The sequence below is a fragment of the Nilaparvata lugens genome, chromosome 1 (genome assembly GCF_014356525.2).
Source record: "Nilaparvata lugens isolate BPH chromosome 1, ASM1435652v1, whole genome shotgun sequence".
NCBI lineage: Eukaryota > Metazoa > Arthropoda > Insecta > Hemiptera > Delphacidae > Nilaparvata > Nilaparvata lugens.
Window position 1 is genome coordinate 56960511 of NC_052504.1, and position 17342 is coordinate 56977852.

Genomic DNA, 17342 nt, shown 5'->3' on the forward strand with positions numbered 1-17342 from the left:
GTCGATAGAGAAATAATACGTGCTGAACTGTCTCCTATATCCAAAAAGCACTTCTATTCAATAAAATACTATAAAATTTATGTCTTATGAGTTCGATGTTTTAAAAAAAAGAGCTGGCCACTTGCAAGGAGGAAATTGAATCTGCTTCTATAGTCCAGGCTCAGAAAAGGGCATCTACTGAAGGGCAATGGGCAAAAGAGCATCTCCTGATTTGCACTCTGTTGGATAATCTTACGAGTTTAATTCGGCAATTAGGTCACAATTTAACACGTACATTATAAGAGCGAAGTATCTTCTTTAGCTTCAATCATTTGATTGTGTAATAGAATTGGACTCAACACGAGCTTTATTTGACATTAAATATGTGTCTTAGTAACAGAGATAACAGATTATAAATATTACAGCTGTTTTATCATCACAATCTTCCCCCCTTAATATCAATCGGCACTCGTGGGGTATGGGGCGAGCTGGCGAAGTGAGACTGTCGATTCTCTGCCGTCGTTGTGGCGAACAAACGCATATTCAGGGTTACTCTCGATTAATTCAACTTTTTCAACTTGCGATTCTTGTTTTGAGTTTTTTGTCATCTTCTTCAACCATACTGGTCCAGGTGTCAATAGCCAGGTTGGTAATGGTTTTCCATTACTTGAGTTTCTTGCATGTAAAAACATCCGCTCATGTGGTGTGCAGTTGGTGCTTGTGCATAATAGGGAACGAATAAGGGCATCGGGAAGAACTTGTTCCCAGTGACTGTTGTTCAAACCTCTCGATTTTAGGGCTAGCATCACACTTTTCCATATAACTCCATTGTACCGTTCGACTTGCCCATTACCGGCTGGATTATAGGGCGATGTTCTGCTGCTGGCAATTCCTTTTGATAGTAGGAAATTTTTCAAAGCTGATGACATAAACGATGTTCCTCTATCGGAATGTATGTAAGACGGTACACCAAAAAGAGAGAATAGTGATGTAAGGTGTTTTATTACTGTATTAGTAGTCATGTCAGGACAGGGGAAGGCAAATGGGAATCTGGAATATTCGTCTATAAGAACTAAAATATACTTGTTCCTTGAACTTGATTGTAGTGGGCCTTTGAAATCCATATTAAGACGTTCAAATGGTCGAGTTGCTTTGATAAGGCGGCCAGTTCCTTTGGCATAGCGTGGTTTCATTTCAGAACATGTAATACATTTGGAACATACTTCTTTTACATCATCTATTGAATATGGTAAGTTCTTTGTTTTGGTCCAATGATGGAGTCGAGTAACTCCTGGATGACACAGGTCCTCATGGATTTTTATCAGTTTCTTTATATCTGTATGGCATCCAACAGTGGCACAGACTCTTGATAGTGTATCTGCTGGTATATTCTCTTTTCCAACTCTATAAATTATATTGAACTTATATTCTGACAATTCAAGGCGCCATCGTTGGATTTTGTCATTCTTAATCTTGCTGGTTTGTTTATTACTAAACATGAATGAAACTGATTTCTGGTCTGTGATAAGTGTAAATTCTCGTAAGTAAGTAATGTCGCCATTTCCTGATTGATTCCACAATGGCATAAGCTTCTTTTTCCACTGCAGAGTGCCTAGTTTCAGATGTGGAAAGCGTTCTCGAGAAAAACGCCACTGGTCTCTCATTCTGTGTTAATACTGCTCCAATAGCGTAATCTGAGGCATCAGTTTCCAAAGTGAACGGGACTTTTTCATCAATGTGCACTAGAACTGCAGATCCTATTTCTTTCTTTAATGATTCAAATATATTTCTGCATTCTTCATTCAACGGGAAGTGAGTATTATGCACAAGTGGATGGATCTTTTTTGAAAATTCTTTTATCCATTTGGAGTAGTGTGCAAGCATTCCAAGGACACGCTTCAATTCTTTCTGATTTTTTGGAGCTGGTAAGTCAAGGAGTGGTTTCAATCGATCTGGATCGGGCTTAATCATACCCTGACCAATTTCGAATCCCAGAAAGGTTGAATTCTCCATAGATATTTTACACTTTTCTTCATTAATCGTGAGGCCATATTTTTCTGTTGCTCTCCAGAAATTTTCTAAATTTTCATCATGTTCTTCTTGGGTCCTTCCGCATACAATAATATCATCTAAATAGGCATAACATGATGTCAAATTTTCTTGTTCTATGATTTGATCAATCACTTTCTGGAAAGCAGCTACTCCATTCGTGACTCCGAACGGAATTCTTTTGAATTGATACAGTTTGTGTCCAACTTCAAATGCGGTGAAATGCCTTTCCTCAGGCAAGATTGGTATCTGGTGATAGGCAGATTTCAGGTCAATAGATGAGAATATTTTATATTGCGCTACCTTATTGGCTAATTCTTCCATTAGTGGTAGTGGATAGGCATCCAAATTCGTGAATTTGTTGATGGTCTGTGAATAGTCAATCACCATACGTTTCTTTTGGTTCTCTCTTGAAGTAACAAATGCTTGAGCTCTCCAAGAAGAATGACTATTTTCTATAATATCAGCATCTTTAAGCCGTTTGACTTCATTCATCATAAACAAGTAATCCTCTTCTGAATGTCGTCTCGATTTAGTTATTATAGGCCGACAGTCCGGTTGAAGATCACGAAACAATGAGACAGGTTCTACTGTAGCTTGGGCTAGAGCACACTTTTTAATTTCATAAGTAGGCCTTCTTGCGTCATTGTCTTCATTCAGTTGTAGTGCTGCTTTAGATCCACCGAAATCAAAAGTGATGGATGAAAAGTTCTTTAGAAAATCGTGTCCCAAAATTACACTAGCGCAACATTTGTTCAAAACGATCAAAGGAAAATCATTATATTCTTCGTTCTGGAAATATATTTCACTCAAAGCGCACTCAGTTGTTTTAGTGTTGCAGGCACTTGAAGCAAATGTAATCAAATTGGAATATGGCATAGTTTTCATCTTCGATTGTACTACTAGTTTCTTATCTATAAAACTTGCTGTGCTCCCAGTGTCTAATAGTGCCAATGTATCTATTCCATTAACACGTATAGGAACAAGACATTTTGAGAGGTCAGTGCTGGTATTTGCTGCTGAAATTACTGTGGCAGATACCATTTGGTTTTTTTTATCGTTTCGTGCTCTGCATACTTTTGAAAAATGGCCTATTCGATTACAAGTTAGGCATGGTTGTCCTTTTGCTGGGCATTGGCTATTATCAGTATGATTATTATAGCCACAAAATCTGCATTGAATCTTCTTTTGGTAAGAATTACGGACTAAAGTCGTTTTCTCGGTATTTTTATTCTCGTTTGCTAGGACTGTGTTAACATATTCTGAACTGGTTTCGTATTCTTTAGCAATGTTTTCAGCATTCTCTAACATTCGTGCTTGTGAGATAGCGTCTTGCAAAGTTAGCGATTTCATTTCGAAAAGATGTTGTCTGATTTTCGATGATTCTAATCCGGAGATGAACGCGTCTCGGATATATTCACTTTTGTTATCGTCAGCCGTGACTGCTTGAAAGTTACATGGTAAACTTAGCCGTTTTAGTTTATTATAGAATTGATCAATTGATTCTCCATGGGTTTGTTTTGCTTTAGATAAGCAGTAACGTGCATGTACTACATTTTGAGGTTTTATAAAGCTTTCTTCAAGAGTTGTTATAGCTTCTTCAAATGATATACAATTGCAAATACTTTCAAAAATATTCGGTGACACATAATTGATCAAAACATTCAATTCATCCTTTTTCGGGATTGAACTGTTTTTTAAAAAGTTTAAAAATGTTACCTTCCAATGTCTCCACGTTTTCGGTGCTTCATCTGAATCTTGGTCAATCGATAAAACTGTTGGTTTCAGTATTTTTCCAAGCATTTGGTTTTGCGAATCGTTTTCTCCTTCACTGACTAAATCTTGACGTTTACTCGTTTTTCTTTTCGGACCCATTTATTTTATATTTAATGTCGAATAAATTGTAATAGAATTGGACTCAACACGAGCTTTATTCGACATTAAATATGTGTCTTAGTAACAGAGATAACAGATTATAAATATTACAGCTGTTTTATCATCACAGATTGGTAGGCAGCTTCCCATCGTTTTCTGTCCAGAGCTATACTTTTCAATTGGATTTAGCTCTGGATCCCTAGATCTTTGGTAACTTTCTTCAGATATTGGAGCGAAGTATATAGAAGCGCATTTATAACTGAAACTAATTTATTGTGCATATTTTTTGTGTTCAACGATTGTATAATCAACTGTAGTATAATAAATTTAGATAGAATTTATTTAATAATTTAAAAAATTAACTTCAATATGCATTTTTATAAAAATTGAAATTTAAAGTTATTCAATCCACTTTACATTTGTTTTACAGCTGTAATAAGTGAGTCAAAATGTCATGAATGATAGAAATTCCCTTAAGCTGGGTCAAGGTACCTAAAATACATGTATTCTATGTACATTGAGCTAGGCTTTCGTTTGTGCGTAAATGCCGTCATCGACCACGACAGGGTGAGGATCTCATATTGGGTAGATTTCAATTTGTCTGAATAACCTAAAAGATTCTGTTCAATTATGTTTAAATGGGGGATTATATTCTCGGGTTTTTATTCTTGAATAGTAAACACAAATAATGAAAAGTTATTTGATCAGCTGTTTTAAAATTTAAAATTTTAAACTTGAAATTTGGACAATATGAATGTCAACAATGCTTGCCGTCGTCGACATAAACAATAATGCACCTTTGGACCAGATATATCTGGACTATTAGACCAGATATATCTGGTCTAAAGAAATTCCAATACAGGTGTAATATATTGACGCATCACGGAATATAACATATAAACAAATCTTGATGATCATTAATCTTCATTTACTTTATTCTAATCACTTTCTATCAGTAATCCTCAACATTAATAATCCTTAACAATCCTCAATAATCCTAACATTTATAAATAACTCTTACAACTTCCTTAATGAAGCAAGCTACGGCTGCCAGACAACCAATAGGCATCGTTAAACTGGCTGCTAGAATTATTCTGATTTGTTCACAAAAGCGTGCTTCACTAAGAACGTCTCAAGAATCGTTTATAAATAGGAATCTGAGAAATGTACTATCTGTACGAATAAAGTATATACTGGCCATTAATCAAGAGTTGAGCTCTGGCCGATAGATAGCTCGAACAAGCCTGATAACGATGCATACTATTATATTCAATAAGTCATTCTGAGTTTTACAAATGGCTGTTATTCAGTTCCAAGGACGAACAGTTAGTGAGAGGTTTTACAAAGTACATCCCAGCTCTGCGCATAATTGTTTTAGATTTATATGTTTAGATTTTTATTTGTTGGAAATTGTCTGCCTTGAGTAATTTCTGATGCGCCTAATCAAGTGAACTGATAAATAAAATGATTAAATTTGTCGGTAAGAGACCGGACAACACTCACCGAAATCATAGAGTCCACCTCGATCGAGTCCTTGTCTTCGGCATCATCGTCTTCGGCTTCGGCTTCGTTCGGCTCTTCTAGGCCATCTTCGGTGGCTAGCAGCAGATCACCATCACCACCGCCCCCCGCCCGCCCCTTCTTAGCAACGGCCGCCACTGCGTAGGGGGGCGGCGCCGCCGACTTGTTGTAGGCGCGGGTGAAGGCGGCTTTCACCTAAATTGAAACAAATGAAGCTTTATGGAAAAATGGTTTGAATTATTAACAATAATTGCCCATCAAATACCCTTGCCCATACAAATCGGACATTTATATCAAAGTGAATAGAAAGTAAAAAGGATACAAGAAATGTTTACTATGAATGAGTGAAGAACGATAGAGTTGATTGATAAGATATACAATTGAAATAATATACTCAATTGTTTCAAGATATTTGAGGCTGTACATTTTCTTCGACAGTAGAAAAAAGCTGACATCTAAATGATAAGTGTTGCATTGTTAGAATTGACAGAATTTTATAAATGAACTCAAATTCAACCAATCTTGAATTCAAGTCTTGAATTTTCTGCAAAATTCAGTACTGATACTTAGTAATCTTAGTTGAATTAATCCATCACATATTTTATTTAAAAAATAGAAAAGCAATTTCAAGAGACTTAATAGATGTAGTTTGAGTATTCAATAATATATTTTATGAACAATTTCGAATCAAAACAGCATACCTTGCTCTCAACTTTAGCAAAAGGATCTTTGGAGCTGGGCCATTTACACAGTTCAGTCAGACTATCCAGATCATCTTTGACCAGATCATAGTTTTTGAGGGCTTCCAGAGACTGACTCACACCCTCACTCCCATGCTCCAGCAGGGGCCTCACTATCAGATCTCTCAGATGCGTGCTGTAGTCCATGTTGATTGCTTCTTTGCTGGCCGAAACCCTGAAAATTCAATAAATTATAAATCATTTTATAGGAAATCACTAAACAGACAACACCGTTATAAAGTTCATCAACAGTTTCAATTCAAAATCAAAATCGTTTATTGTCATTACAAAACAAAATTTGTATAACAAGGTCAAATACATTTACAACTTGTCAAATTCATCAATACAAATTAATAAGTATGGTAACTTTTTTAATAAAGCAACAATAATACAAACAGAACAACAACAATAGTATTCTATACATCTATATATGCGTAATTAAGTGTCAAACATTCTAGGAGCTCCTTAACACTGTACACATAAAGCTCACACAACATATCTTTCATGAATTTTTTGTAACTGGTCTAATTCAATGCTCTGACTTCCGTCGGCAATAAGTTGTAAATTTTCTTACCGAATTCATGAAAACTATTGAGAGTTAGTTGTAAATTGCATTGGCTTCTATGTAACAATGTGTTCTGACGTGTGTCACAGTTTTGAATGTAGTTATTTGTTTGCAATTCATGCAGGTAACCTTTTACATACAACAGACATCCAAGAACAAAAAGAGATGGTGCTGTCAGTATTTTTAGCTCTTTTTTGTAGAATCATGAGCTTTTTCATTTCAGGCGAGTGTCCCCAAACCACTATGCCATATGACAAATAACTTTGAATGTGTGCATAGTAAATTGACAGCAACATTAACATTGACAAAAGGTCAAAATTTCCTGATGGGAAATACACCACTAGCAACTTTTCCACTGATATTTTCAATGTGTATGCCCCATTTCATGTTTGACTCCAACGTCGCACCCAAAAACTTCACCTTCTCATTTCCCGAATAATTAGCCAAGGAAAATTTCATTGTAACTTCATTGTCTGGGTTTTGTTGCTGTTCAAACTGAGTGAATTGGCTGCTGTCCAGTCTTCTATAATACTATTTGCATCATTTATAAAACTTTCAACTAAATTGCAGCATTTATTTACATGTATTTACTCCATCGTCTCCAACAGCCAAGGGCAAGTAATTAACATAAATTATAATCAATGTGGGTCCTAATATGGATCCCTGGGTTACCCCTGATTTGATAGGCAGATATTTTGAAAAAGATCCATTAAAAAACCGATTGGTACCTCCCTGACAAATATTCTTTAAGAAGTTGTAAAGCAAACTGATCAAAGCCGAAATATTTCAACTTGTATAACAATATATCATGAGATATCGTGTCGAATGCTCTACTCATATCATACCAGCACCCCATGACCTTCTCTCTACTATCTAAAGCATCCAGACAAGCATTCACAAAATTTAGAATTACAATACCGGTCCCTCTTTTGGATCTAAAACCATATTGTTCATCTGAAAAAGCTGTTCACCCTCAAAATATCACTAAGCTGTTCACCCTAATCGAGTATTCAGCAATATTTCAAAAACTTAGCGATAATTGGTATGATTGACACTGGTCGATAGTTACTGCAATCAGATTTGGTACATCTCTTATAAAGTGGAATAACGTCTGACATTTCCTGAATTTAGTACGTAGATGAATTGTACAAGAGCTTATGTCAAACTATTTTCCACACCAACCAATTTCAATTGCATAAAGTGAAAAATACAAATGAAAAAGTTGAAATATGATTAAAATAATGAATGTAAAAATAACAGAAGTTATTATGAAAAATAAAACATACAGAATTAATAATCATACAAGAACAAGTCATCCTTGGTAAGCGATCATCAGAAGGTGTTTAAAAACTACCTTGTGTTTTCAAAATAATGCAATAAGGATATCGTGTAATCAGGGGGGAGGCGTGACTTTTTGGCTCTGTCATCTCCAGGAACAATTCCTCAGTTCAAAGATAGAATGAAAGCTACCCCCTTCCATCACTACTTAAAAAATAATAATGTTTCATTTTAGACGATTATTTATCGAGCAATATGACATCTAGTATAAGATAAGTTTACTATTTAAAATCTTAGAGTTGAAAAGTCTAGAATTTGACTAAATCTCAAGCTCGGAAACTGGCCCTTAATAATTGAAATAAATTTAAAAAATTGAAATGAAATTATAATAATTATCAATATATTAATAAATTGTAAACAAAATAATAATTATCGTACGGTTTGCAACACTGGCGCGGAACAGTGAACTCGCAGAAAATAGCGATGTCTTTGACCGTTTACTCCATCATCGTTTACGGTGAGAGGGAGAGTGATGATGCAGAAGAGTGATGGTAACGAATGCTGAATAGCATTAGTGGAATCGCATGCTTTTGAGAATCACATTGAACATTGAACGGATGGAACTGAAAAGTATTCCAGTTGCTATCAGACCTCGACGAAGGACGGTCGTGTTTTTAGACTCTCTTATCGCAGTTAGATAAGTGCGGAGTGAACTGTACAGAATATTGGTTATGTTTAAGATGGTATTCTGCTAGTTGTTTTTCGTGTGTCGGAACCCGTTAATTATTTTGAAACTAAATTCCCTCAATCAATAATTTTTTGTGTTCCTGTCTCAAGATGTCCATGTGTTCGAAGTGTGAAGTGCAATTTACAACAAACGAAGGTATTAAATGTAGTAAATGTAAACTCTGTTTTCATGCTCATTGTACTAGACTTGGTAACATAGAAAAATTCAAAAAAATGAGCTCTCAAGTCAAAGCAGCCTGGAAATGTGATGATTGCGTCGGTAGTGCTGAATACGTGAATGCGGGACTTGAAGCTAAACTGAGTCAAGTACTAGAGGAAATAACTGCGCATCGAGCTGTATTCGAGCCAAAGATTGATGCATTGAGTGCAGATGTTGAACTATTAAAGCAATCCAAATATACGTTAGAAGAAACATCCGTTAAACATGAGGATAATCTCACTAATTTGAATAAAATTTCCAGCTATTTGAGCGAAAGGAATAGCAAACTGGAAGATGAAATCAATTTCCTTCATCAACGCTCCAGATTGGATAATATTGAAATAACCGGCATTCCACTGACGGATGAGGAAGATATCTACGAAGTTTTGGAGGCTGTAGCTCGAGTGATAAAGGTTCCTCACCGACTAGAAGACATCTCGATTGCGCATAGAGTTCCTAACGTCAAGGGCACAAGCAACATTGTAGTCAAATTTGTGGCGAGAAAATCCAAGATAGCGTGGCTGAATGCAGCTAAAAAGAAACAGGGTTTGAAGTCTACGGAAATAAAGAGCACCCTCCCGGATTCCCACGTTTTTATTAACGAACATTAGGCTCCTCACAATAAAAAACTTTTAGGTTTGGCTAGAAATCTCAAAAAGCAAGGTAAATTGGCCTTCGTGTGGGTAAAAGATTGTAAAGTACTCGTTAGAAAGGACCTTTCATCTCAGGTTGAGCGTATTACAGGAGTAAATGACCTGGAGAAATATTCAACTAATGATTAAAACTATTAATAATAACTTACTTTCGATAAGACATGTCTTCTTTTAATAAGTTTTAGTAGAGCATTTACGTTTTGATTTTGATATGAATTCAGTATTTCTATTTTACAATTATATCCCATTTTTCGATTTTTTTCATTTTTTTTCTGTTCGAATTGTGTTAGGAAGGATATGTCTTTAATTGTGATTAAGATCATCAACGTTATTGTATTTACCGTCAATGAACAGTAAAATTCTAGTGATAAGATAAAACTATTCCGAATATTTTATCAGTTATACTTTCTCGGTTATAGTACTGCAACAGTTACTCATTTTTACTGATAAATCAACTGATAAATTTCTTAGGAATATCGTGAATGAAGTTTAATCGAGTATCGATATTTCGGTCTTACTACATAGATTTTATTTTAGCTTATCTTCAAGTGAATGAATTGATTGGAGATGGCAAATCGTCTCAATTTTCTTCTTCAGAATACGGAGTTTCGACATACTTTTTTTTTACTTTTTCAGCTTTCTTAAAAAATTGAGAAAACTAGTCTCTTAGTTGAATAATAATTATTATTTTCCTTATAACTTAGTATTGATCAAAATCATACATTTCTATATTTTTTCTCATTTACAAACTTTAGCATATTAGAACGTTTCTTATCAATAAATTGTTCTATTCAGTACTCTTTTTTCAACCTTGTTAACTTGTCTTATTTCAATTATATTATTTCATGGCTACCATTAATAATTTTGAAGATGAACTAGCTAATGAATGCTATGACACTTTAATAGAGGATTTATTTACTTTTGATCCCTGCAATAGTGCAAACCGAGCATGCATTAATGATATTAATATTCTCCAAATGAACATAAGTAGCATAAATAAGAACTTTGATGAATTTGCATTTATGATTCAGAATAGTAAAGTTAATTTTCATGTAATTATATTAACAGAGACATGGATTAATGAGGAACACTCTTTCGATTTATCTCTAAATGATGGGTATTCATCTATTAATCAGCCAGGGAATTTGAATAAATGTAATGGAATCTGCATATTCCTGAAAGATTTCTTGAGGGTAAAAAAAATTGATTATGTACTTGATGAGTCGAATTCTATCATACTTGATGTTCAATTGCCTAATCAGGCTGTTCAGCTGACTATGTTTGCCATTTATAGGTCTCCGTCTACGAATATTGATCTCTTCATCGATGGCTTAGATAAATGTTTACATAATTTTCGTGATCATAGGAATATCGTGCTACTTGGTGATCTGAATATAGATTTGATTTCCAACAGTAGAACAACCAACGAATATTTTAACACTATGTCCACATATGGTTTTAAATCGTATATAAACAAGGCTACCAGAGTACAGCTCAATTCAGTATCATGCTTGGATCATATATTCTTAAAAAATACTACCTACATTCGATTCAAATGAAATCCGTGGTATTATTTTTGAAACTAATGTAAGCGATCACTACTCTACATGTCTTCAACTAAGCACGCCCAGTGCCGTGGTAACCGAAGGAGTTCCAAATCACAGAGTTATGATTGATTTTGAATCTCTGGTGGAGAGATTGAATTCCGAAAAGTGGTTTGATGTCTACTGCGGTGCTGCTGGAGAGTCCACTATTGTTTTCATTAATAAAATAAATACATACATACAAAATGCCTCTACAAAAAAATTAATACCTCACAAACTTAGACCATTAAAAAATTGGATTACTAAAGGACTTATTAACTCAATTCGCACTAGAGATAAAATGCACAAGATGCTCACTAAACAACCATTTAATACCAGGCTCAAAAGAGAATATACCAAATACAGAAACTTATTAAATAATTTGATAAAACAATGTAAACTGAAATATTACAAAAATAAAATCAAAGAATCTAAGGGTAATAGTAAAAAAACGTGGAACTGCATAAATGAGATGATAGGCAGTAAACAGAACACATCTAATCCTGTAATTGACCCAGAAGTCTTGAATAATCATTTTGCTAATGTAGGTAGAATCTTTGCAGAGAGATTGAAAGCATCCAACAGCAACAATCGCACACACTCTGCACACAGAAATACTAATTCACCGCATTCTTTTTTCTATTTCCTACCAACGAGGAAGAAATTTTACAATTCATTGCCTCACTTAGAAACAGTTCAGCTTCCGGTATAGATGGAATATCAAACATGACTCTCAAAAGAATAGCTAATTCTGTAGCTAAACCGTTAGCAGCTATTATAAATAAGTGTTTTGTGGAGGGTGTTTTCCCTAAACATTTCAAAGTAGCCTCTATCGTCTCACTGTTCAAGTCTGGTGATCCTCAAAATCCATCAAATTACCGGCCGATTAGTCTCTTAAGTGTTTTTTCCAAAATAATAGAAAAAGTTATTAAAAGCCGTCTGCTAACCTATCTAAAGAAACACAATATTATTCACGAAAATCAGTTTGGTTTTCAAGAAGGTAAATGCACAGAAGATGCTATTGTCAAACTTGTGGAGATCTTATATGATAATTTTAATAATAGGAAAAAGACATTGGGAGTCTTCCTGGACCTGAGTAAGGCATTTGACACTATCCCACATTCTATGCTTCTGGAAAAACTGCAATGCCTAGGCATAAGAGGTGTACCCCTGGAACTTTTCAAGAATTATTTACAAGGTCGTTCCCAATTTCTGGCTATGGATGGTGTTACAAGTAAAGCTAATTTATCAGACTATGGGCTCCCGCAAGGTACAGTTTTATCACCAATTTTGTTCCTCATCTATATTAATGACATGCTCAACCTGGAAATAGAAAATTGTGAAATTTTATCATATGCTGATGACACTACTTTACTATTCACCACTAACTCCTGGAACGACATGAAAAGAGTTAGTGAAAATGGTCTCAGTAAAATTAAGGCATACTTGGATCACCACACTTTGACATTAAACACCACAAAAAGTACTTATTTAACTTTCTCTCCAAATCAAACCGGCCAACCTAATCAATTCAACAATATTAAAATTCATTCACATACCTGTCTTAGTAACAGATTGGTGAACTGTGACTGCCCGATAATAGCGAGTGCTACAAAAACTAAATTCCTTGGCATAATTCTTGACCGCCATCTTAGATGGGATATACAGATAAATAGCTTATGTCGAAGATTGAGGTATCCAATTTTTAAATTTCACAATATTGGTATGCTAAAGAATAAAGATATTTCTCGTCTAGTTTATTTTGCTTATGTCCAATCAGTACTGCAATATGGTATAATAGCCTGGGGAGGAGCCAGAAACATCCATCTCAATAAATTATTCACCATACAAAAATTTTTAATCAAATCAATTACTTCCAAACCAAGACGTTACCCCAGCAGTGATCTTTTCAATGAGTTCGAAGTATTAACTGTCAGACAATTATATACAAAGAGTCTTCTCTTATATATAATAAAAAACAAAAATAACTTCAGACTTCGAGAGACTATGTATGATTTGAGACCATCTAGCATTACTTTTCAGAATGATCGTACAGTGTTGGACGTGTGCTGTAGGCAGTTTGTCTTTGTAGCTAAAAGACTACTGAATCATATACCTTTTGATTTTGTCAATTTCAGATTAAACAGTAGAACTAGGCATGAATTGGATAAATGTATTGTAGCATTCAAGCTTAATGAAAAACTATTTTGATACAAGTAAAATTCATTTACTATAGATCCTATACTTTCTGTATTGATCAAAGATTTTCTCCTTCCAAAGTTATAATAACCTTTAAAAATAACAAATATCAAACTTTTTTGTAACTATTGAATAATGTATTCTTTTGTAGTGAATACCTTTCCCTCTTATTTTCAATGTTTTTTGAACTGATTCATGAATTAAACTACGTGATTTTCCATTTCTTTTTATATTGTATATAAATTTCAATATGCTAAGCATAGTGGATACTGTTTATATAAATTATATGCTATGATTATCATCATTTTATAATCATGAGTTGTGCTGCTGTTCAATATTTGTAATTTATATTTTGTACATTTCTATTTTCACGAATTATTGCAATTAACTTTAACTGTCTGCATATTTAATATTAATTTCTTTCATTTTATAGAGTAGTTTTTCAACATCCTGTTTCCCTCGATATTGTTATTATGTTATTTATAGCGACTCATTCCTGCGCTCAGGTTAAACCTTTGCAGGGATTTTTTCTTCTCAATGTGTCTTGTAAATTGTCATATGAGGATTAGGTTAGACAAGTTTTGTGAAAATGTTGTATTTTATACTGTAAATTTGTTTTTTGAAGAATAAATGATTTTGATTTGATTTTGATTTTGATTTGAACTGATGATGCAGTAGTCTACTTTATACAAAGTTGGCGCGCTCGCATAAAAACGATTATCTTTTGGTTTCTTCACCTTTTTTTATATTTATTTAAGATATTTTCAATTTAATAATATACGCATTACATATCAATTTCTGTCCAGTCATCGGCGAATCCAGAGATGACCGGACGCCTCGCCTCTGCGTGTTGTAGATATGAGAAAGACTGGAAATTCAAAAAAATCAAAAATCGATTTTTACGTGCAATGCGTTATAAAAGGCATATAATAACAACCTAGGGATGTTGTAAGTGGCAATAAAAATCCTACTAGTTACTAGAACCCTCGCAAGGAGCAGCACATGTGGAAGTGACTGACATCTAACTTTTCATGGAGAACGCTGTAAGTGCCCAAGAATAGTTTATAGATCGCTATATACTATCCTTGGTAGGCTAAATGCCACCCGCCGCCCGCCCCACACAGCAACAAGTAGTCTAGGCCAGTAGCCAATGCTTTGTTGTATATGGTAGCACGCGTCCATCCCTCATAATCATAGCCTCACTTCACTCTTTGAAACGTGTTCTGTGTATTTCAGTGTGTTTTTGGAGTTAGTGATTAAGTTTGCGTTGGTGGTCAAGTTGAATAATGTTGGAAGAGACATAGATCAACTTCTAGCATTGATGGAAAATAATTCAATTGAAAATAATCGATCATGTGAATTTCATAGCTGAATCATCAAAGAAGAAGATAATATTTGTATTTTTCAAAGACAAGTATTTCTAAAGAGTAAATAACAACTGTACCATCATAAAACAAAATGGTAACCGATACTAATAGAGTTTCCGAATTGGAGACGTTCTTGCCGTTCCTTAGTTTTTCTCTCCCGACAGTGCTTCCTTGTGGAAATTATAAAGAAATAAAAAAAATTAAGTATGTATCGTAAACTCTTGTAATTTTCATATTTGTATTGTATTTTGGAAATTGATATTATACTGATAACTTGGCGGATTTGACCTTTACGATTGTGACTTACCGAATATGATTAATTTCAAGAGGAGGAAAGTGTAATGTATTGAAAATGATAAAATTATTCAATAAGAATTTTTCATTTTATATTATTGTACTATTATGATTGTATACTGTTCAGTTGGTAGCAGTGTTTCAACCGTCATCTGTTCAAATAGACAATGCCTCAGTGCTCTGAGTACTTGTACGTCTTACGTCTGTACGTGTGCTATGGAATGGAAATGAATAGATTCAACACAAAAACGAACAAACTAATTATAATTGTTTTTATGTAAGACGAATTCAATTTAATGGATTACCTTAGCCTGGTGTGAACAAGCAGCTCTTGTTGTAATCTGTCCATTTTATTTTTCGACGAATTTTTGCCAAGCCAGGCGGGGAAATTGATCTGGCCGCCCATATGTCCTTTCAACACCTCTCCAGGAACTACTGATGAAAACACAGCCTGCGTAGATTTGGAAAAATCAATAATTAACAGTAATAAACATGGAAATGAAGCTAAAATAGCAATTATTGAAATGCTAAAGGTCTCTTCACACTTGGCTACGCTACGCTGAAACACGTCTTATCCCCCAATGTTAAATCCAAGTAACAAGCAAATCTGTCCCGTTCGCATTGGTAGTTAGGATTTAACATTGGGAGATAGGGCATATTTCAGCGTAGCGTAGAAATGGGAAGAGACCCTAACGAAAACGAATATATAATAATCAGTGAACTGAATTTCACATCAACAAAGCACAACATAAAGGATCATAGTTGAATGAATATTGAGCAATGATATGTGATGCAACAGTCACATTTAATCATTAGTCCTCCCAATTGTAACAGTTCACATAAAATGGCATCGATTGAACATATATACAATCCCATTTCATTGGAAGCTGATAGCATTACCATGCTTTCATCATCATTTTACCGTACAAATGATGAGAAATAAATGGACGGTTTTAGGTGTATTCTGAAACATTGGGAAATCTATTACAAATTCTAAGTTGTCTATTCCACTTCTTCGTAGTCCATTTAATTTACACATCTTTCAGCTACACTGTTCATATTCTGCACACATTATTTTCGGGAATACAATACTGTAGGTTTACTTGAAAAATCCTATTTCTGTACCTGCACAGGTAACAGAGACCAAGCGTTACGACTTCTTATAGTTCTGTCGACAAGATCTCCGTTGCATAGACTTTCGGCAGCTTTGGCAAACACGTCCATTTTTTCTTTTTTGTTCAATCTGTAACAAAACAATAATTTATAATAATTCAGGTGAATGTAAACAATGAAATAAAAAGATTTCATGGAATTCTACAATAGTTGCCTGAATGAAAATGAAGTATTGACAATATGAACTATAATACATGGAACCTCTAACGAATAAAAGGACAGCATTAAGAACATTAATAAATATAGAATATATAGCAATATATTATAGAATGAATAAGTATTCAACTGCATCTAGCAGGGCTTGAACTTCTCCTATTTTTGATTTTGTCTTATAATAGTCCGAAGATTTAGATTACGCGGCGTGCAAATTCTCATTCACACTGAAGCATTCCACTTTGTGAAAGTGATGGTTTAGTAGATTTTCTGGTATTCCTACGTAATGAAAGAAACAAATAGAAAATTGGATGGAATGAAAAAATTAAAACGTGGCCGACAAATTTGTATTTGGTTTATCCATTATGAATGAATTTCAAATAGAAAAATCAAATGATATTAATCTTATTTTTCGCCACACTGCACAGAAAGCAGCTGTTTTCCAGTCCCTACGTAGATCTGAAAGACATTGTTTGCAGACGACTCTCGTCTGACGCCAGAAAGAGTACCCTTTCCAGCAGCTAACATGGAACTAAGAAAGGTGATAAAAAACAGCTCATCAAAAAACTTTTCATTATTTGTGTTCATTATTCAAAAACATTTATAATAGTATCATCTTATTGTCATTTGAAAGAATAAAAAAGTATAAACTCAACCTCCCACACAATTGAACATCATCTTTTAGGTTATTTAGACAAATCAGAATAAAAAATAAAAATACTTGGACAATTTCCTGATATTCAGATTACCTCAGATTTGCTAGAGCTATCACCTTCCACTTCTGCTTTCGGAACTGCTTAGTAAACTACTATTCTCATATATATATTGTTTATTTTTGTGTGTGGCGAAAAATAGCGTTCGCACCACGGGCAAAAATGTTTTTCCGGCTCTCAATCTTTTCTAGTCCTCGGCCTACGGCCTCGGACTTGAAAACCGATTTCGAGGCGGAAAAATCTCATTTTCTGCT

The 17342-nt window shown here is 34.4% G+C and overlaps 1 protein-coding gene across 2 annotated transcripts in view; it reads right to left on the reverse strand.

Moving 5' to 3' along the window:
* The window catches only part of LOC111053953 (replication factor C subunit 1), a 41094-nt gene that overhangs the window by 724 nt on the left and 23028 nt on the right, over positions 1–17342 (reverse strand). For both annotated transcript variants that reach the window (XM_022340901.2, XM_039437593.1), the window contains exons 11-14: positions 16175–16292; positions 15355–15500; positions 6126–6339; positions 5407–5619 (exon numbers count right to left, since the gene is read on the reverse strand). In XM_022340901.2, coding sequence (XP_022196593.2) covers positions 5407–5619; positions 6126–6339; positions 15355–15500; positions 16175–16292 — 691 coding nt within the window. The remainder of the gene's footprint in view (positions 1–5406; positions 5620–6125; positions 6340–15354; positions 15501–16174; positions 16293–17342) is intronic.